Here is a 21,501-nt window from a genome sequence, read left to right on the forward strand (position 1 = left end):
CATGCCGGCATCCAGAGTCAAATCAAACAAAAGCAAGTCCAAGTTCCAATAGCATCCTAAGGTTTCCTGTCCTAACTAAATAGAAGTAGCTTCCACGCACATGTGTCGGTTGTTTAACACCCGGCCGTCATCCATGATCCCTCTATACTACCACATGTAGTATAACTAGTAGCGAATCAAGTATACTACACAGTGGCGACAGAGCCAGAACATGCGTCTGTTTTCAAACTTGATTGAACTCTGGACTCGGCTACCTTCTTTAGATCAAGGCCAATATCAGTACTCACTCCAATTTTTCCGCGCGCTTCCTGGCGGTTGTTGTACTGTAACAATTGCTCTAACCACTCTTCTGGCCACCCATCAGTTTCCGCACCAGCTGTCAAATGCATCTGTGTCAGACAATCTCTCCCCCAACTTGAATTCAACAGTTGCAGTGAATCGTCAGAATCATCAAGCTCCTCTAATTTTGAATCACCCAATGAAAATTGAAGGACTTGATAGAGTGGAGGACCGTGATCGAATGACCCTGACGAATTGACATCAGCCCCATGCTCCAGCAAAAATTTGACCATTGTCAAGCTGTTTGTAAGAGTCGCTAGCTCTAATGGCGTCACCGCATTCCCTGGTACGCCGTTGGGGTCCACGCCTCGCTCAAACAGATAAGATAGAATTCGCTCATCACATCCAGCACTTGTGTAGATTGAGCATAGAATTGATAATCCATTATCAAGAAGACTTTTGATATGTGTCCCACAATCATTGACAAAGTAACGAACAACATGATATAGACCTCCGTTTGCAGCATTAATAAGAGCTGGTCGAAGGTCTTGGCTTCCAGCTCCATGCTCGACCAAGAGCCTTACTGTTCCAAGCGTGTCTACATCAGCGATTTTCTCTACTTTAATAGCCATTATCAGAAATTCATCAAGGTCATCTATTTTTCTTGCCTCTAGAATAGTCTGGACAATATTTCCATGTGTCGATCCGATGGCATGGTATAATGCTTCTGGATATCGGCAAGAAGAGGTTGGGCTTTGCAAAGCACGCCGGGCTACAAAGTCAAGACCTAAACGTGCGGCGATTTCTAATGAGTCAAAGAGATTCAGATCTTTTGGAAAATAGGAAGAGTAAATCCCGATGATCCAAATTTTGAAGTAATCATAATTGGTGTTGCACAGCATCCAAGCATTCTCTTGGATAGGCGAACCATGTTCTAAGTTCGTGTGTAGTAGATGCTTCCACCAGTTTTTGGGGGCGTAGGCGATCAATGAATATTCCGGAATGAGAGAAAAGTATCCCGGCATCGGCTTTGCCCAATTTTCTTCTTCAACGTATTCCCACCATTTTTCGCAAATGACAGATATGTCTCGTTCGAGACCATAGAAAAGAAGATATTTGATACAGATATTGCTCAATAGCAGGTGAGCCTCAGATGGATATACAGAATTCTTCCATCTAAAAGTAGGACCTTCGATTGTGTCTGATCGTGTCTCTCTATTAGACAACAAAAATGAACGAGCTGTCTGGTGAATCAAATATACTCTGGAGTCGGCAACGGTGACAAAAAGCCCACAAATATTGCCCAAAGCCGCTCGAAAAACTGCCTCGGGTTCTAGATCAAGACTGGATGCTGAAGCCTGGGAATCTTGAGCTGGGTTCTCATCGATAGCAAGAGCAACATTCATTTCCCGTACAAGCAGTGGTCTTTCTGCCACAACAACGATGCTCAGAAGCCTCTTCGCTCTTTCAAACTCATTCTTCGGAATTCGGTTTAGAATAGCTTCATATGCATCATCGACAGTCCCCGGAAGTTTTTCAATAACTTGAAGCAAATAATTCTTAGTTGTCTTGAGTTGCTGCTCAAGAACTTCAAAAATTAACCTCAGCCAGAGATACGTTCGGTGTTCCATGCTCAATAGCTTTTCTTTTAACGCAGAGGTTGTTTCATTGTCCAACTCCAACTGAACTCTCAGCATGTTTACCTTCTCCTCGATTACAAGATCAATTTCCTTGCTGATCTTCACCGATTCCTCATCCCCCGATAACCTAATTGTAGAATCTCTCTTTGTCAAGCTCTTGAATTTTCTTTCAATGTCGATATAAGGCCTGCTAGTGACAAGAATCTTAAAACATGTGTTCCTAGAATTCATTGTCTCTATGTAGTCATTATGGAACTTTTGAAATTTCTCAATGAGCATGTGGCGGCCGCTGCCCCCTTTCTCTTCGCACTCATCAAGTGCGTCTAGAATACAGATGATTTCGCCGGCTGCTTCGTCTTGCACAATATCCATCATAATCTCCCACATTTGAGCAAACGATTCACGGATTTTTGCCCCGCTCTTGTCGCAGTGCGGAATCGCATGTCGTACGAGCTTTGAATTTCCTGGTGTCCTCAGAATTTGATGCAGTATAGCACATAAAGCGTTTTCTGCCGTCCTTTGCAAAGTATCATCTTCCTTGAAGAAGAAATAGCAGATGGTTCGAGGTTTTCCCGGCAAGGAAGTCTTTGATAGCGCTTTGATTAGCATCTTCGACACCACTGATTTTCCGCAACCGGGGCCAGCAGAAACCCAAAGTAAAGAAGACAATTCAGAATCTTTCCAATGTTGGAAATTTGAATTGTCAAGTAGCCAACGACAAGTACCCTTGACAGCATCCGGGTTTCGGTTCATCTGTTTCTCATAAGCCGACACATAAAATTTCTGAATGCAGGCATTCTCTAGGTCTACTTGACGTTGGTTGGCCTGTAAATCCTGATCATGTTTGAAATTTTCGAGAGTCTCCTTTGTTTGGTGTTGCAATGAAATTTCAATCTCATTTAGACCTTTCATATATTTCTCAAAGTTACGAAACTCTCTCTCCATCTTCTCCGCATCCAAGACATATTTATATCTATTGCACTTCGCCTCATACTCTTTGAGCTCGCTGGATAAATCATCCCAATTCTCCGATTTGAACATATCTTTCGCAATACCAATCACTTTCGAGGAATTCAGCTGACTTATTGCGCGGCATTGATACAGTAGCACCTGCGCGTAAAGTTCCGTAAGACTTTTCTCAAAGCTTGACCGAAGCTCCTCAGTATCTGTGGGGATAATAGCCAAGGCGTCTCTGATTTTCTCTTGATACAACCGCTCGGTGACGGAGAATCGACAAAGTAATTCGGAAACGTACTCAACGCCCTTAGTCAGAGCTTTTGGTTGCTCAGCTGCATTTATCAAGAGCTATGACACATTAATCAAGACCGAAAATCAATTTAGATATATGTAGCGACCTACGGGCAAAAACAAGCTCAGACCAGCCCAGGCCATGGCCGCATGAGGCTCTCCCGATACCAAAGAGCCAACAAAAGACTGGGCATACTGTGCAGCTTTGGCGACTTTGTTGAGAGCATCCCTTACTTCCACGGTAGCACTGCCCACCCGGATTTTCGAACGATTTTCATCGAGAAGCTTAAGACTGCGGTCGATTGTTTTCAACAAGTAGTCTGGTGTTGCACTAGCGCTAGACGGTGTCGCTCCTGATTCTGCTTGTAAGATTTTTTGGTACGTATCCAGAAGTTCCCGATGGCTCGGATCTGCTTGCAGCATTTGAACTGCATCATGCCAGAAGCGTTTTGGAGATCCATCCTTCTGCACACGCGCTGCCTCAATATGTAATGGTACAGGCAGTGCAGTTGACGACGATGTAATTGATGAGTTTCGTGAATTTTCGTCCCCAGTAGATGACTGAACTGATGACTTAGTCAACGACGACGTAGCTGATGACAAGGTACCACCCGAATCGCCCCTACTCGATTTGTTTCCGTGCACGTGCCGTCGGATCCATGAGCGCATCCTGAGTGATTGATCAACAAATTTGTCCGACTATCAAAACCAGCTGATTCAGCACCGACTTCGATCAATCTTTAGAACTCTGAATTGAAACAACAGAACATCGCCTGACATTCATTTCAAGTTCTAATATCAGACACAAAGATTCATGCGTGCTGACGTGTTTTTGCTTACTTTCAATGTAACCAAACCTACATTGCTATTCCATATTGAACGGGTAGAGTGGGGAGGACTCCAATCAAGCATACAGAATCAGTCGATCTTGCAAGGGAAACTTACTCACTGAGGACAAAAAGCTGGCAGGCAATATTTTGTGAAGTTTCTAGAGGAGGTAGAGTGTACGCTCTACTGTTCATGAAAAAAAATCTCAGCACGTAGTCCTCAGAAGTCGTTCTTTGGAAAAGGCATGTAAAATTATTTTGATACAACATATTGAAACTCTCTTGAGAACATCATTACTATGGAAGCGCATGCGGTATTCTTTGGTCATACTTATTTTTTCCACCGTTTTCGATATTGCTTGATTGGGAGGAGGGATGGAATAATTTGTTGTTGTTGAAATTTAATCAAAAAGATAGGAAAATATAAAAATGACCAAAACATTCCGCATGTAAGATTACTTCCATACATTGGTTTGATACCTTACAAAAATACAACTCATTACCCCAAATATAACCAACTGAAGAGAAGCTAGATATCGATCACTCTGAGGTTTTCATGTCTCTTTAGAAACTCAGACTGCAGGCTACTATAAATGTCTATATAGAGGTTTGTATTAAACTTAATATATAGTTTTTGGAAATAATCAGTATGTATATTCCCCAAGATGACACATCAAGAAAGATAAGTAATATTACAATCAATTTCCAAGTGCTTTTAATTCCATTCAGGCTTTATTAGACTTCAATTTTACGATATAATATAGATATCTATTATCTGATATCGAGCCCTCCATTTCTCAATCTCTATAATTCTGGCCCAATCCCCTAGAGCTCTCTCCTCGTTATCCTCAGCTCTTCTCTCTCATCCCTAATTTCCCCTCAGATCCCTCCCCTCTCGTTCCCTAGTCCAGCTAATATCTCCATCTGTTGGTATCAACTTGGTGTTGATTAAAGTGTAAAGTACTTCAGTCTTATCAATATGATTGATTGTATTATTCGTCTTGATCATTATTAACTATGGGAAGCTAGTATTTAATATAGTAGAAGTGCTAGCGCTAGTGCATACGCTAGTACATACGCTAGTGCAATACAGTGCCCTCTTAGATCACATGATCGATATCCCGACACTGGCAACTCTTAAGTTGAATGGATCATGTGCTTTAAGCCTAAGCCCATTATTCAATCTTAAGCACAGTGTTCTACTCCTACTCCCTTAGCTCCCCTTCCACTATTCTCTTTCCACCCAATGCGTCACTTTAATGACTATTTTATTAGTATCAATCAAGTCTTTTAAAGCTTGACATACACCGTTTTTAGTTATGGCATCCGCAGGATTCGACTTCCCATCAATCCATTTAATCTCCGTGATCTCCCTATTTTCGTAGCATTATCGTAGAACCATAATATCAATCAGGAATCGTTTTTCCGCGCTTATACCGAGCTTAATTAATAAGTCATATAGTAACTTAAAAATCCATACATAATATCAACGGTATCTGCTTCTTAGGCTTGAGAATAGCATTGATAATACCCTTAATAGCAGCACCTATATCGAAACCTAGAACTAGTGCATATAGCTCAGAAGCTAGTATACTTCTAGTAATTCTCTTGCATTTAATCGACATCTAATGGATGATATTAGTATTACTGTATTTATCTACTAAATATATAATATAGCCAATTTGTGAAGATAGATCAGTATTATTAGTAAAGGATGTATTGGTAAAAACAACTAATTCAATAGAATCCATATCGAGAGGTATAAAGGTTAATCCTCTTCTTGGATTGTCCATCTACTATTTAATAACCTTATTAAGCTTAATAGCATTTTCTTCCTTGGATCTATTATCTGGACAGTAATTGAAAAATGATATAATGCCTCTGATTGATATACTATTGCAATATACATACTTCTTGTACATTAAATGATATATTGATTCTTCGAAATGATATTCTTTCGAATCTTTTCCTCTTGTTCCCTGTATATCAACACTTCCTAGTGTAACTATTCGGAGATTATCGTATTGTTTCTCCTGATTCAGATAGATTCTATTACTCTTAAGAGTAATTTAAACTATTATTAAACTTAAATGAATAATTTTCGATGAGTTGCTCTCTGTTTTTAGCCATAAATCCAGCTTTTTCCAACTGCTCTTGTTCTAATTGTACAAATCTTTCGTCTGTAACTATAAGAGTATCATCAATTTGTAGTCCTACAATGCCAATGCTGTCATTGGAATAAAGTAAACAGGGATTGTATGTAGATTGCGTTATATTTAGCCTATCCCTATGGTGATTATGGTAGGTTCCAAATCAGTGATTTCCTGCTTTTGGTATACTATACAAGGGCTTTATAATGTATAGCATATATCGAAATCAAGTCCGATCTCTTCTAATGCTTCCATATAAATAGATCTATTCAAAGTCGTGGTTGATTGAATATATGCTTATGTGATGTCTTATAAATAGATTTGAATATACTTATTTGATGCTTGCAAAATAGCGGTAAGTGTAATATAATACACTAACTAATATATTGAATAGTTTGGTGATTATATCAAAACAATGGTTTTGCCTAATCTTAATATACCTGAACCACTAATCGTAATTTCGTATATACTTTATCAATACTTTCTTCTTTTATTTCGTTATAAATTATAATTTAAATAATTGTGTTCCGGATGGTATACTAGCTTTTGAAATGATTTTAAAGACTCCATTTTCTATTAATCTATTAACTTCCTTACGTCATGATTCTTTATATTGTGTAGATATATCATCTTACAAGAATACAGTTAATTACAATAGTAATAGCTTAATATCGATATCCGTTAAATTAATCATATTAGTTAAGTTGCTTCTTATGTGACAATGTAGTTGTATATCTGGTTATACTGCTGGACAGTAGTATTTGCAGTTATAGTATTTCCATTCGTAATATATCAATTATTATAGTATCATTGTTGTTATCATATTCGTAATTATTACCATCATTCGATTTGATTTCTTTAGGCTCTTCATAAAAGGTCATACAGACGTAGATCGAATTTAATCGGTCCACTGATAGTTCCATTTTAATATATTTCCTTATCCATTCCAATCAGAGTGTATGGTTCAGGTCCACTTGCCTAATATATTACCACCTTTTCCTTCTCTCTATATTAAAACTTGTAAATTAAATGATAGAATAAGGACTGATATTGTAAATAGTCCATTCCTCAGTCTGAGCGCTTCTGTGACCTATCTCTTAGCTCGTAATATAATATACTTCTGCCATAGCTTTCTTCATAGCTTTCACGCATTAAAATGATTGTCGGGATTAGTGGATTAATATCACTCAATCTAAGGGTATATCCTATAAACTAGTAGTATAAAAACAAGCCCATTCAATCCAACTATATCATTCACAGCTTTCATTGCCATTTACAAGATTATTGCTTTTGTCAAATTATGTATCTTTAAGCTTTTTTAATCAAGATTTTATATATACAATATAGGGAGTAATGATATCTCTCCACTATACCTACAGAGTTATATATTTCAACTAAGTATACTCTTGATAATGATTGATATAGATTTTGCATTCTAAACAAACTCTTTACTTACAAGTTTCTTTCCTACATCATAAATAAATGTAATCTGATAGTCCCAATATATATCAATCCAACACTCTCAAAGAGTATCAAATAATATACTTAGCTGAAACATTTTTCAAGGAACCAAGCTACTTGATAGTATATTGCCATTATCAACAATATACAAAACTAGTTGTTTGTAATATATATGATATCGACATATATAGTATAATTAAATTCAATATCCTCTAGTAGAATGAATCTGGAAACATTCGGGTAACTTGCTATACATTTGATAGTGCTTGCAGTATTTGATGAGATGTTTTATAGCATTATTACTCTCGTTGTAGCTTGTACATTATAATATATTATAAAAGCGTTGTGCAGATGGGTGGTCGAATTGTTGATATAAATACTATAGCTTAGTAATTGTTAAATAGCAGTCATTCTAACGAATAGACTTTTGAATAAGCTGATCCATATTCACCTTCCATGTCAAAATGTATGCCCGCGTCTCCTAATAACAGAATATTGACCGATTGAATTGATGAATTTGTTAGTGATATTGTTGTAGAATACTTTAAGCTGGTCTATATCCTCAAGTTCTAATAAAAATGAATATCGATATCCACAATATAAAAAACAATGTATTCAAATGGTGTATTGACACGAAATGAATCTATTGATGTTGCAGTCCTCCTTTCCAAAGTGTATATTCGCTGTTCCTGTTGTTTGTGGATTATACATCACTAAGCATACCTGTTGTTATGTATGATATTGTCTAATCCCAACTGTAGATTTATTTGTACAAGCTGTATCGATATATATACCAAGAACTCCTTATTTGTGTAACTTGTATAAAAGATGTTTATTGTACTTTCTGCGATAAAGTAGCTTCAATAGGATCTCTAATCAATGTATACAATATTATATTAACTAACAATTGATTGAATATCTCTTAATCATTCATAGATTCTAAACTAACGAAAAATGCTTTTTCTTCAGTATTATTGATATTAAGATCTATAAAGAACTATCCTATTTCGGTTTTTGAATCAGATTCTGTATTAGTAGCTTCTTCTTCGTATTCGATCAATTATTGATTGTAATATTTATTAAACGCATTATTACTACCATCCTTAATCTTTTCCCAATATTCACATCGGTTTTTATCCTGTTCCTCCTGGGAATGCTTTGTTGATCGACATTCCTCTTTCTTATATATCCAGTAATGATTTCATTGATTTGAAGAATTAGATTGTTATTGAAACCTATTAATATTGTTCTTGAAGCTATTACTTCTGAAAATTACTGCTTCTGAAACCTCTAGAACCACCTGAAACTATTCCGATCATTATTATTGCGGAATCTTCTATCAGTGAATAGTATTGTATCTTCTTCCTTATATGATCTCTCCCATATATTAATAAATTATCATAATTGATTGATTAAATCAGATATCTTCTTTTTGGGATCGAAATAAGCTAGGTTGTATATCTCAATATTTTTATATATTAGTATAAGCTTATTGTGTAGATGTGATATCTGCTGTATAATAAGATCAAGTCGATGTTGTAGTATATATAGCTACTTGATTATAATAGTAAGATACTTATTAAATAGCTTGTTTTTATATTCCTTTTTAATCAATTTGAGAATAATACTATTCTATTTAGATAGTATATTATATTGGTACTCTTTTCCCTCAAAGTTACTTTGTATATAAATGCAAAGCTCTTTGAATGTAGATAGTAGTACTTTATAGTTGGTATGAAAGAATTCAAGTATATTAGTTTTTAATATGATTAGGAATACCTTGTATTATATATTCATAGGCACCTCCGTACATCATAAGATTTTATAGAATATCGAGAGTTTGAAATCGAAATTATCATTGTTCTTGTTATATTTCTTCTTATTGGTATAGAATTTCGATAAATTGATAAGAGATTGCGTATTAAAATATATTAATAATTTCTTATCCCTATCGTGTCGACCTTTATTATCCTTCCTATTACCATCATTATCATCATTATTATTAGGATCTTCTCCTTTGTTATTCTTCTTATTATCTTTTCGATTATCTTTGTTATATTCGAAATTGTTGTTAATAAATCTATTAATTGTTCTGGATCTAAACTTAGATTCTTTAAAATTACAATCTTTCAGAACTTCCTAAACTTGATTTTTCATTTACATATCTATAATAGATCTATATAATTGGTTGTATAAGCTGTAAATGCTTCAACACCTAATTTCGGCATCCATACCCCTTGGGCATGTAATACTATTCGTAGTTTTCGTGTATCCAACTAATGGATCTTTGCGAATTGCTTATTTGTGAATATGCTGAAGTTATTATAAAAGATCTCGACTAGCTTGTTGTTGTTGATATCCTTATAGTCGTATTGTTTACACTTGAATTTGATGTATTTGGTAAACTCCTTAGAATCAAAATCAACAATTCCATTATCAGCCTGTTATTCCTTTAATAGGCTTAATTATTTTTCGCAGTGCTCCTCTTCCTTTTCTGTATATAATTCCTTGCTGATAACTTTAGAGATAATCGGGGTATTATCGCTATCCGACATGATAAGGTGTGTATAGGGGGTATTTCGAAGGTTGTAGGTATTTCGAAGGTTATAGGTAGATTATAGGTATTTCGAAGATTATAGGTATATTGTAGATATGAGAGGTATGAAAAGGTATATAAAAGGTATTTAGATAAAGGGTTTATTTTATACAATGTGTAGTATAAAGGTGAATGTGTAATGGATGCAAAATCGATTTGTCACATTTAACTAGTCGATTTCTTTTGAATATGTTTTCCTAATACATTATCCAGAGTATATTCTTTAGTACAATAAGGAGAGAAAGTGTATCGTATTCAGTATAATGAATATCTTTCTTTATGGTCTCTTCAGAATTTCTATTAATCCTGAATACTACTTCTAAACACCTAGTGCTTTTTAGTAGAATCCAAGGCTCTAATTTGTGATATCACTAATTAGTGTTGGTATCAACTTAGTGTTGATTAAAGTGTAAAGTACTTCAGTCTTATCAATATGATTGATTGTATTATTCGTCCTTGATCATTATTAACTATGGGAAGCTAGTATTTAATATAGTAGAAGTGCTAGCGCTAGTGCATACGCTAGTACATACGCTAGTGCAATACAGTGCCCTCTTAGATCACATGATCGATATCCCGACACCATCTAAAGCTCTCTATTCTCCATCAGTACGCTGCCCTCTCTATCCTACAATAACCAACCCCAAACCACAAATACTAACTACTCCCCTCAGATAGCGGTGTCTGCGTAGCCATAGTAGGCAAAATCTGTTGTAAGAGTCGCTACACTCGAAAGCAACGATTAGACTAAGAATGAATATCAACTATAATACAAGCCCCTCTACAACACAAGCTCCTCAATACTACAAGTACCTCAACACCACAATCCAATCCAACCCAATCCAATCCAATCCAATCCACACCCAACCTCGTCTACAATTCACAAATCAATTCCAACAAGAAGTTCTAAAAACCAGAAATCATTTAGTATCCTCATCCCCTCATCCCCTCCCCTCATCCCAACAAACCTAACCGACTAATAAGCGATCGAGAATCCTACAGTATCCCGAGAACCTTCCTCTAAGCCCCAAGCTCAACACAAAACAGCACACTTTTTAAATTCCTCCCTCCCCTTCCCTTCTCCTTTCCGCTCTAATCTATTTCCATTTCCATTTCCATTTCCATACATCCCGCAGAAAACTTCTGCTGTGGATTTTAAGATTAGACTTACATCATCACTACTATTATCATCGAAGCGAAGCGAAGCGAAATCCCACGGTATAAGATTTACCATTAGCGAACACCCCTACCCTACCTACCTAGGTATTTACCTACCTATTTACCTACCTATTCATCCACCCACACATTCCCTACCTCAGTTTCCCCACTTCCTCAAATCAACATTTACATTCCTATCTTACTTACCTACCTACCTACCTACCTACACACCATTACATCTCATTCCCACATCCAACGACTCTAGCTAAATTTCTCAAATCTCTCGAATACATAGATAGGTAAATAGGTATCCATACTAACTTTTCACTCACATCACATATCACAAAGTATTCATTTATCCCTTCACCGATCTGTTCATAAAATTGTCATTGATTCATTCTTTATTCATTCATCCATTCATCCATTCATCATCATCCATTCATCCATTCATCCATTCATCCATTCATCCATTCATCATTCATCCATTCATCCATTCATCATTCACCATTCATTCATTCATTCATTCTACTTCTACCTACATAGAGACCAGAGTTCCTCCCATCTCACAAGTATTCCGCAATCTCAAGTCCACAACAACAGCCCCCGCCCACTCTTCAGCACCTCCTCGAAACCTCCTCTCCTCTCCTCTCTTCTCCCTCCATCCACCTCCATATACAAAAACTGCATACAAACCAAAAACCATCGCCCAATTATATCCCCGCGTATATGCGTATCATTATCGTAAATCTTGTATCCCATTTTAACCTTTCATTCAACAAAAAAATCATTCATTCGATCCTATCCATGTGAATTTCCTTTCACTCTTCCTCAATATCCATCTATCCATGCAATGCTGTCATATCATTCATACCATACCATGCGTCTAATATTTTCCTACTACCATGTCCAAACCCAACCGAGCTAAATCTCCCATTCCCAACTTTGAAACAGATCCAAGTTTTTCGTTCATCCCCATACCATGGTCTACCATCCAACGCTACGCTAAATTTTCACTCCCATAAAACATGAATCATTAACTCCCCTCCTTCAATTCCCTCATTTCGCCCATTTATCCTCCCATAAACCCCTAATGCATCCTCTCCTTCAGCACCACCACCGCCGCCCACCCCTCACAACACTTCGTACTCATCCCGTGTCCACACCAAGGACAACTAACCCTCGTGCTAACCACCCCACTAACCCCTAATCCCTCATCCTTGACCACCGCCTCCGGTTTTGCCATGCACTCGTAGAGCTTACTCGGCATATCATGGAAATAGTTGCATCCACAGCAAATAACAAACATTTTCGCCATTGGTTCAATTCCACCCTGTCCATTACTGTGAAGACTCTGTGCTGAAGAGGCTGCGATTTGGTTGGACATGCGAGGGCCTTTTCTGGGTGGAATTGCGAGACGAGCTGATCGAAGATATTGGCTGCTGTCATTACTGTTGTCTTTTTCGGAAGAGCTGGAATTGCTGTTAGAATTAGATGATTCGCCTCCGTTAAAAGCGGACGATGACATGAGTGAGTTTTTGGAATCGTTGTATTGCGCGTAAGCAGAGGCAGATGCCGATTCTCGTCTAAGCTTTCCCCCGTGCCCGTGTCCATTTCCATCTCCCTTCCCAGGCACATTCTTTCCCTCAATACTTTGTCGTTTCCCAGGACCTTGTCGTGGACGCAATGGTTGATGTTTGAGCTCTGGTAGAAAATTCAAAGTATGTTGCAGCGCAGTAGTTGACGATGACTTACTCAAACTAAGTCTCCGTTGAAGATCTGCAACTCCCGCATCTGTGTTGGGATCTGCAGAAGCTAGAGACGCATGAAGATTTGCAGATTGTGAAGTAGAAGTGGCCTGGCCACTTAGCGTATAAGTGTTACCTTCTTCATCTTTGATTTTAACCGGGATCGGAGTTTGATTCCAAGAATCTTGGACTTTGTGATACTTGTGAGATGCGGTATCATGACTAGATGCAATAGGACCCTTCTGCGACTGTGGTCTTGAAACTGCTGGAGTGGTGATACTGGACTGCTCATCGAAACTCAGATATTCTTCACTTGATCCTGTGTAAGATCTAGAGCTAGATCTTCGGTCCTTCTGGCGACGAGGTGAAGTTGTGTTAGCCGTTTGGGGAGAGAGTTTCTGCTGTGGCACAGGATTGCTTTCTAGAGGCGACAAAGCGGTGGGGGACAAGTATTCGGGTTCTGATACTCTCCGAGCAGCTTGACTCGGTAGTGCAGATCTGCTGTCAAAGCCGGCGGCACGTGGTGAAAGGGTAGATTGCGGGCGTAACTTTTTAAGAGGTTCATCCAGATGAGAAGTTTGCAGAGAAGGCGAGTCTGGGGCAGACGAATATCTATGACTTACATTCGCTGTACCATTTTTGGCTCCTTTGGGTTGGAGCGATAACGGGCTTGGGTAGAAAGATGGGACTTGCAAATCGCGCCTAGAGAACATGCCCTCTTCTGGTTGAATACTGCTCTGGGATGGTTGCGCAGTGAGCCTGAAACCTGGAGGAGCTCCTTCATCGTCTATGAATGCCCGAAAATCTTCTTCATGGTCCACCACTTCCGCATTTTCTCTAGCTCGAGAAACCGACCTACTACGTCCAGTCGCATTATGAACTGACGGTGTTCTCCTCATAACTTCCTTTATGGGAGCGGCGTCCAATTTGATATCATGGGTTGAGCTGCTTAGATCTCGTTGGTTGCCGAAGTTTTTTAGCTGTGGAAAATATTCGTTGTTTTCAGAACTAGTCTCTTCAGGAGATATATCAAAATTCTGAGAATACAAAGGTTCTTGTACTTTTTGGGTTGCTGGTATGCTTTTTTCCAAGCCAAATCTAAAGCCTGGAGATGGCGGAGCAGCATGCGGCGATTGAGGCTTATGATTGGCCTTATAATTCACTGTTGACTCTATACCATGATCCAATCTCAAATTTTCGTTCGGTTTTCGGGCTCGAGGATTTCTATTCATGATTGGTTCTAGATCACTAGCGAGCTGTTCACTGGCTCCCGGCCCTTTTAGAGTATGGGGGCTATAAGAGTCCTCACTTTGGGATTTTGTTGGGAGTTCGACAGCAGGTGCACTGTTTCCAAAAGGAGCCAACAGGTCCAATGTGCGATATCGAGAGTTCTCAAGTGATATGGGCGGTCGACTCTGACCAGGTTTGTTACCGTGGCTAGCTGGTCTGTTATTTGACGACTTCCCATCTCGGAGTTCGTTTTGGGCCGCCGCTTCACTCGATTGTTGCAATTTTAAGCCTCCAATGAATCCGGTCGAGGTTGGAGAACTCGAGCTTGATTGATTTCTTGGCGTTGCATCCGCAGAAATGCTTGTGGATCTGGATCTGGATCTGAAAGAAGACATAAGTTTCTTGAGACCAAGATCCAAACTCGTTCGCCTTGATCGTCTACCATCATCGAAATCAGGACTCAATTGTATTATTTCCGGCGCAACTTGTACTGCAGGTTCAGAGTTGGCTCGACCCACTGGAGCTGCGGGTATCGTTTTACTTAGGCGCTTGCTGGTTGGAGGCGCCTTGCTCAATCGACCCTTTTGTTTTTGTGCCGCGGCTCGGGTCTCCCTTTCGGCCTTTTCTTTCTCTTTTCTTAACCGCTCTTCTTCCTTCTTGCGCATATCTTGAGCTTCTTTCTTTGCCATTCTTCTTTGCTTGCCGTCACCACCATCCCAAGCTGGCGACCGACATATTGAGGATGCATCAGAATCGTCTGCATCTACATCTGCAACAATCTGCGGGGACTTTTCCTTCACCGGCTCAACCACAAATACCTTTTTAGATGCTTTGGGTGCTGTTTTGGATTTTTCGAATATCTGCGCAGGAGGCACCGCAACGGATAATGTTGGGGTAGTCATTGCTCGATCTGGTTGTCTGAATGGGACAGGACGTTCGGGAGGAAAGTTGGTATATACATTAGAACTGCTCGGACGCCTCTCGCGAAAAAAGCTATTACGCAGCGGTTGACTGACTGCCGCTGTCGAGGCTTGCATGCGCTGCAGCTAATTTATGTATGTTAGGCAATAATACTTGGCTATGTGAGATATTCTTTTGCGTACCTTGCTCCTGTTCTCTAACTCGAGCATACGTTCAAGTGTGTTTCTCCGCACTGGTTCCGAGCGGCCATGTTTCGCTTTCTCCTTGAAATTCATTTCGAGATTGTACCTGGGTTGAAATGTGATAGATGATCAATTAAAGTATGTGGACAGGGTCAATGGAGTACATGACACATTTGAGCGTTTCGGCGCAGCTCTCATTAAATGACTCCGAGTAGTGAATGCTGGTATCGGATTATGATATGGTGATTGTGAGGGAATCTAGTAAGTAGGTAGGTAGAGAAGAGCAATTGATATAAAGCAATGAGATTGACGAAGAATTATCTTCTTCTCTTTCTTTTTTTCCACAATATAATCGTAAAAGCGAATGTACGGAACAGTAGCAGAAATGTCCAGATCAAATGGAATCAAAGCGAAACCGAAAGTCTACTGCTGATGCAATAGTAGTAGAGAGTAAAGAAAGCTGATGCTACCTCGTGATGGAGAGATGTTATGTTTTGTTGGTGATGTGATATGATACGATATGATCAAGAACACACATCGCAACTGTAACTGGATGGAAAAAGATGCAAGTAAAGAAAAGCACTTGACAAATACCAGTATACCAGTAATACTTTGCAGATTCTCTGGGTGCTTCCAGATTGACAGGTTCTAACAGGTTCTTTTCCCTTTTCTGTCTCTTTTGGTCTCTTTTGGTCTCTTTTGGTCTCTTTTGGTCTCTTTTGGTCTCTTTTGGTCTCTTTCTCTCCCCACCCCTAGACAGATTGGTAAAAATGAAGTGGTAACAGAGGTAATGAGGTAACATGTGTTAACAAATTCAACAAATGATGAAAGAAGCTCCTCACGGTTTGAGAAAACCCTTGTCTTTCATCGATACTTTTCCGCTCGTGTTATGTGTGTGATGTCTGTGTTATGTCTTGGCGCAGGTGCTGAAATCGATATTGGCTGCACGTATGATTTTCGTTGTCACTGTAGTTTATCTGAGGACCAAATGAGAATGAGTGTCGGCGATGTGGATGTTTAAGGTTGAATCACGCTTGACGGAGAAGGGTTAAGCCTTTGTTATTTATACCTATTATAGATTTGCATATGCACATACCTGGGTCGATATGATCCATTGTTATGTATATACCTCCCTCCCTGCCTGCCTCTCTATCACCTAGGTGCTTCGTAAATATCATCGGTAGCAGCATGGGTTCAGTCAGATCCACCGGTCTGCTGCGAGAATCGAAAGTTCTTTTTTTCCCTTTCCCTTTCTTTTTTCCCCACCCTCTCTCCTCTGCTTAGAATGCAACTCCCCCAGAATGCCATTTATGGATTCACGAAAAAAAGTGGCATAATATGATCGACGCAGGATCTATGTGTCGAGGTCTGGATGTTCGTACGGTACCGGTGTATTCCCAGCTCTTGTTACTTCTACGGAGGTAATATATGCATGGATATCATATATATTTTATGCTACTCCATTCCAAGATTCATTTCATACCTATCTATACAGCCATTCCATAAAGCATAAACAAATACATTATTCATTACCCATTCCAACATTCCATTTATTACCATACCATACCATCACAATTACAACCACACTCTCCAAGCTGCGGCCCGTTCCGAACACGGGGTATCCAGAATATCCATTTCCCTGGAAGCCGCAGAAAAGTCGAATCTGATACCCATTACAATTTCTGATATTACAATTTACTACACAATAAACACTCACAACCCATAACCCATAAGCTTGCATCCACTAACACATCTGCCCTACCCCGCTCACAAAGCCATGCCAAGTTTTTTATCATCTATTTTACAATTCCGGGTTCCGAGTTTTTACTTATTACAGAGGACTGGTGTACCTAGCTAGGCACTTGGATATTAGATAGGAGGTTTGGTATTACGAAGTGGGTATAAATGAGGGGGTTTCGATGTTTTATTTTATTGGGCATAGAGGGAGATTCTACTACTCCGTAGAGAGTTAGGTGGGGGCATTACAGGTGTTAGAATTGTTGTATTGTGTGTACGAGGTAGAATGGATAGGAATTTTCAGTGAAGAAATAAGAATTGTTTGTGGATAGTTGACTGGACTGTGACTGTGACTGTGACTGTAAACTGTATTATATATATTGTTATAAAAATAGTATATTATTTACCGTTGTATTGATCTGGATCTATTTTGGTTTGTTTTATAATATTTACTTGTATGTAGGTAATCTTACAGCATATAGTCTGATATGAATGAAAATCTCCCTACCCATTCCTTCTCACCCTCTCTCCATCATCCTCTGTTCAATTCCCCTATGGCCCGCCAGCCCCACCCCCCTCATTATTCTGTTCGCTCCTCCCCTGGCCCCTCATAATGAACCATACAATCGCTATTCCCCTCATCTCTATCTCTCTCATTAGCCGCACTTTGATTTCCATTTGTGCCCCCCAATCCCATGCTTCCTCAGCTCTTCCGCCGTCGGCGCAACATGCATCCAGATCTCTTCCCCGATTTCTAAATCTTCTAAGCCCGGCAGTATTTTTCCCTGTGGATCTGTCGCGATGTTTTTCTTTGGTTTCCGTCTCCCATTCCTACAAGCGCACCTTTCCTGACAGTTTTTCGTCTTCCCTTTCGTCATCCGTATCCATTGTGGTGTTAATCGAATGCGCATTTCATGTGGAATTCTCAATCTACCCGCAATATATTTCTTCTTCGGCTGATGCACATCTGGTAACTCATCTAATTGCTCGACCTCCAGCAACCCCTCATTAGTGCCTCTATTCATGGCGCTGATTCTTCTTGGCATTACCATTTTCAAAAATTCTAAACTGGCATTAATATTTAAATCGATGGCTCTTCGTGGATTGACGGTCATTTTTAGCAGGAAACTGCTAACATTCGGATAAAGGAGTGAAAAATCTGATTGCGAGATGTGTACGCTACCACGGACAGTCAGAAGCCAGCACAGCGTACCTTGTGATTTGGCTTCGCGGCAGAGTGACATGATTCTAGAAAAATTTGAAGGCCAATACATGAATGCTTCGCTGTTGATACAAAGTAAAGGATTGTGAATGAGATGCTCTGAATCACAGTCTGCTTGTTGGATTGCGCCTCCCCAAGGATCATACAGAATCCCTTGCGAAATGTATGGGAATCGTTCAGCTTGGGAGCGGAGAACTTCGACGGTAGTGGCGGCGCCGAAAGAATGTCCAAGCATGGTGACCTGTTGGAGGTGGAAGCGATTCTCCCAACTCTGCCAGTCGACACCTTTTAGACCACGGGAGGAGCCACCGACGCGACCAGGAGAATTTTGCCGGAGGTTGGCTTCAGCGATTCGAGCGCCATTTCCGTCATGTATTTGCGTCATGATGTAGTAGGCTTCTTCAATTTCAGCAAGGCGAAGCTGTATTTGGGCAGCGCGAAGTTCGCCATCGACACTAAAAGAATCGAGTTAGTGATTGTTAATCTGTCTTTGCAATCGAATTTTTGAGTGTGCATTTTGTATTATTTAAATGGCTAGTAGTAAAATGTAAAACAGTCCACTTGGATGTGTTTTCCCGAACCCTTTGAATAAGTTCTAGATGTCCCGAGTTTATTTCGCCGAGTCTTTTTGGACCCTTAATCAAATGTGAATGGGTTAGCTCACCCTTTTTCATTATTAGGTGTGGTGTCTCTGGCATTTCCTTCTGGAAAAACATAATCAAATCTCTCATAGCCTCTCTCTTTCGCCTCGTCAGAATGATCTACATTCTGTGATCCAAATTTATCACCCATCTTTGGTAAATTGACGAAAGTACGTGGTCCCGAACCATCTCGATGTTCTATAGCCACAACTACAAAACCATAACTGGCAAATTCCCCACAGACAGAACTGTATGTAGTTCTCGTTCCTCCTAGGCCATGACTGAAGATCAACAATGGAAAGCATGGTGACTCCGGTTCTCCAGGTGGAGGTTCTCCCGCGCTATTTTTCGTCTGGTATCCGAATTCGGATTCTCGAGCATTTTCGGGAGGCCAATGTTTTGCCAACTTGGCATTACGGAAAGCAGGAAGTTTGGTGAAAGCAGTTGTCATGCCGAAGAATGCCATAGTAGGCCATGAAGGAAGGCCTGCAAATTTACTATAACCCTTTGCCACCTCAACACGAGGCCTCGGTAGCCATGTCGCTCGACTCCATTTCTTTTCCCCTTCTGGGGAGAGCCCTTCGCCGGACCCAAAACTTGAAGGGTAGAAAACACTGAAGAGGACCGTCTCGAGATTTAAAACATGCTTATGTTGTCTCTTGATATGGGAGAATGTCCTTGGTTCTCGCACGGGTACTTCAATGTCCATTTGTCCAACTGAATATGGTCCGCTATAGTATGGCAATGGCTTCCGTAATATCTTCTCGCGAAATCCAGCCGGTGGCCGCGTTTTGGGCTGCTTCGTGGTGGGAACATGATCAAGTTTATTAGGCATTGGCTCTTTCGTCGATTCTCCCATGGTAAGAAATTGTTAGCACGCGAGCATTTGTAAATGTGCCAACGATTATGAGCTACTGGATTCTGGAAGGCATCTAAGATTGAATTTCAAAAAGGGCCAGAGGGAAATATTGATTGAAGTATTAACATGTTGTGACATCTAGATGTCAGTGTAGATTGCAATTGATTGATAAGCAGACAGAACATTTTCGATTGAAAAGAAGACCGTTAGGGAACGCTAATAACACCTAAATTGCACAGCGGTGCGTGCAAAGAAACTAGAACGTCGAGATCAACAAATTCAACGCTTCACTTGCGACTCTGCGAGGAAGTTTAACCACTAGGCCGCGGTCGCACTGCCTCAAAATGCTAGTGTCGGGCGTTATATCAATTTTCGAGCCGTTCCTCGAGCGGTAAGGCACATGTTCGACGTCATTGATCAAGCAGTTTAACCTTATTCGAGGAAGAATAAATACTACTAGGTAATCATCAACGAGTCCAACCGATTGCTAGAGAGGACATAAAAACTGCGGAGCATAGGTCCGAATAATGAAAACATGTAAGCCGAGCTCGTATTGTGTTTTACCTATGTAGGGTAGCTCGGTAGGTAGTCGGGATCAAAGCTTCTTTCTGCGATTAAAGCATTAGCATCAGTACTTTTAATGAGTAGGTGTGAGTGAGGGAATATTGAGAACAAAACGAACCGCCTGAAAAATGTCCGAATGGTTGAAACATTACATTCAGTACCTACTAGGTAGTTATTAGTACCTTGGTATTGACACCCTTTCCAACGTTCTAGAAACATAGGTACTCAAGGAATTTTTCAATCCCGATGTTTTCCAATACCTTGAACTCACGAGTCACTACCACCAGCTTGGAATCTGCAATAGAGTTGACCGAACACAAACAATGAGATAATCAAACACGAACAGACATTTTGATCTCGATCCCTAATGTGGTCGAGAGAATGATTTGACTTGTGGTAACAGGTTGTAACAAGTACCTTCCTAGGTATATTCAATCACCTTGGAATGTAGACTTAGCACATACTGGTATCTCTAGAGTCTAGAGTATATAGACCCAATGAGATTCTGATTTGATATGCGTAAGGTTTGTAAGTTTAAAGGGACTGACTCAAGAAGAACGATTCGGAATAGTATATACCAAGGTAGGTAAAGTACCTAGTTACCCCAGAATCATCAGAAACAGGACAATTGACATGATGGATCATTGATTCCCTTCCTTTCCCCCAATGTTGTAACCCAAGAGTTAGGAGCCAAAGGTTAAGGATTAGCTGCAGTCACTCACTGCCAGTCAGGACCTCGACCAGCTTGCGTACCTAGATAATCTTGCAGATTGATCAACGATCTCATTCTAGCCCCCTCGGCCCCCTCGGAGTCTAAGGCATCCTAGTCCCCCTTGGATTTTCTCCCCTTTTGTCTATCTTCAGTAAAATTCTCGACGAGATGGATTCACAAAAAGTAAGATTGCCCCGATACCTAGTACCCAGTACCTAGTACCCGCGATCTACTATCTACGGAATATATGTACCTAGCTATGTACCTGTGTCCCTCCGCATTCTTTTGATAGGTAAAGTTTGATGCATCGGACCAATTATTCATCTAAT

General features: G+C 39.9%; 3 protein-coding genes across 3 annotated transcripts; all 3 read right to left on the reverse strand.

Moving 5' to 3' along the window:
* Positions 1 to 185: 185 nt before the first annotated feature.
* EAF02_002825 (uncharacterized protein) lies at positions 186 to 3,836 on the reverse strand (the record flags this gene model as incomplete). The annotated part of the gene is made up of 2 exons (XM_038898873.1): positions 186 to 3,224; positions 3,279 to 3,836. 2 exons carry the CDS (start codon positions 3,834 to 3,836, stop codon positions 186 to 188), a joined length of 3,597 nt encoding a protein of 1,198 aa, XP_038761161.1.
* Positions 3,837 to 12,446: 8,610 nt separating this feature from the next.
* Positions 12,447 to 15,530, reverse strand: EAF02_002826 (uncharacterized protein; the record flags this gene model as incomplete). Its single annotated transcript, XM_038898874.1, has 2 exons — positions 12,447 to 15,380; positions 15,438 to 15,530. The coding sequence occupies 2 exons, from the start codon at positions 15,528 to 15,530 to the stop codon at positions 12,447 to 12,449; spliced, it is 3,027 nt and encodes a 1,008-aa protein (XP_038761162.1).
* Positions 15,531 to 17,830: 2,300 nt separating this feature from the next.
* On the reverse strand, positions 17,831 to 19,896 carry EAF02_002827 (uncharacterized protein; the record flags this gene model as incomplete). The annotated part of the gene is made up of 2 exons (XM_038898875.1): positions 17,831 to 18,851; positions 19,061 to 19,896. The coding sequence occupies 2 exons, from the start codon at positions 19,894 to 19,896 to the stop codon at positions 17,831 to 17,833; spliced, it is 1,857 nt and encodes a 618-aa protein (XP_038761163.1).
* Between the last annotated feature and the right edge of the window lie 1,605 nt (positions 19,897 to 21,501).

Source organism: Botrytis sinoallii (assembly GCF_014898435.1).
Source record: "Botrytis sinoallii strain Bc 23 chromosome Unknown BSIN_004, whole genome shotgun sequence".
Classification (NCBI taxonomy): Eukaryota; Fungi; Ascomycota; class Leotiomycetes; order Helotiales; family Sclerotiniaceae; genus Botrytis; species Botrytis sinoallii.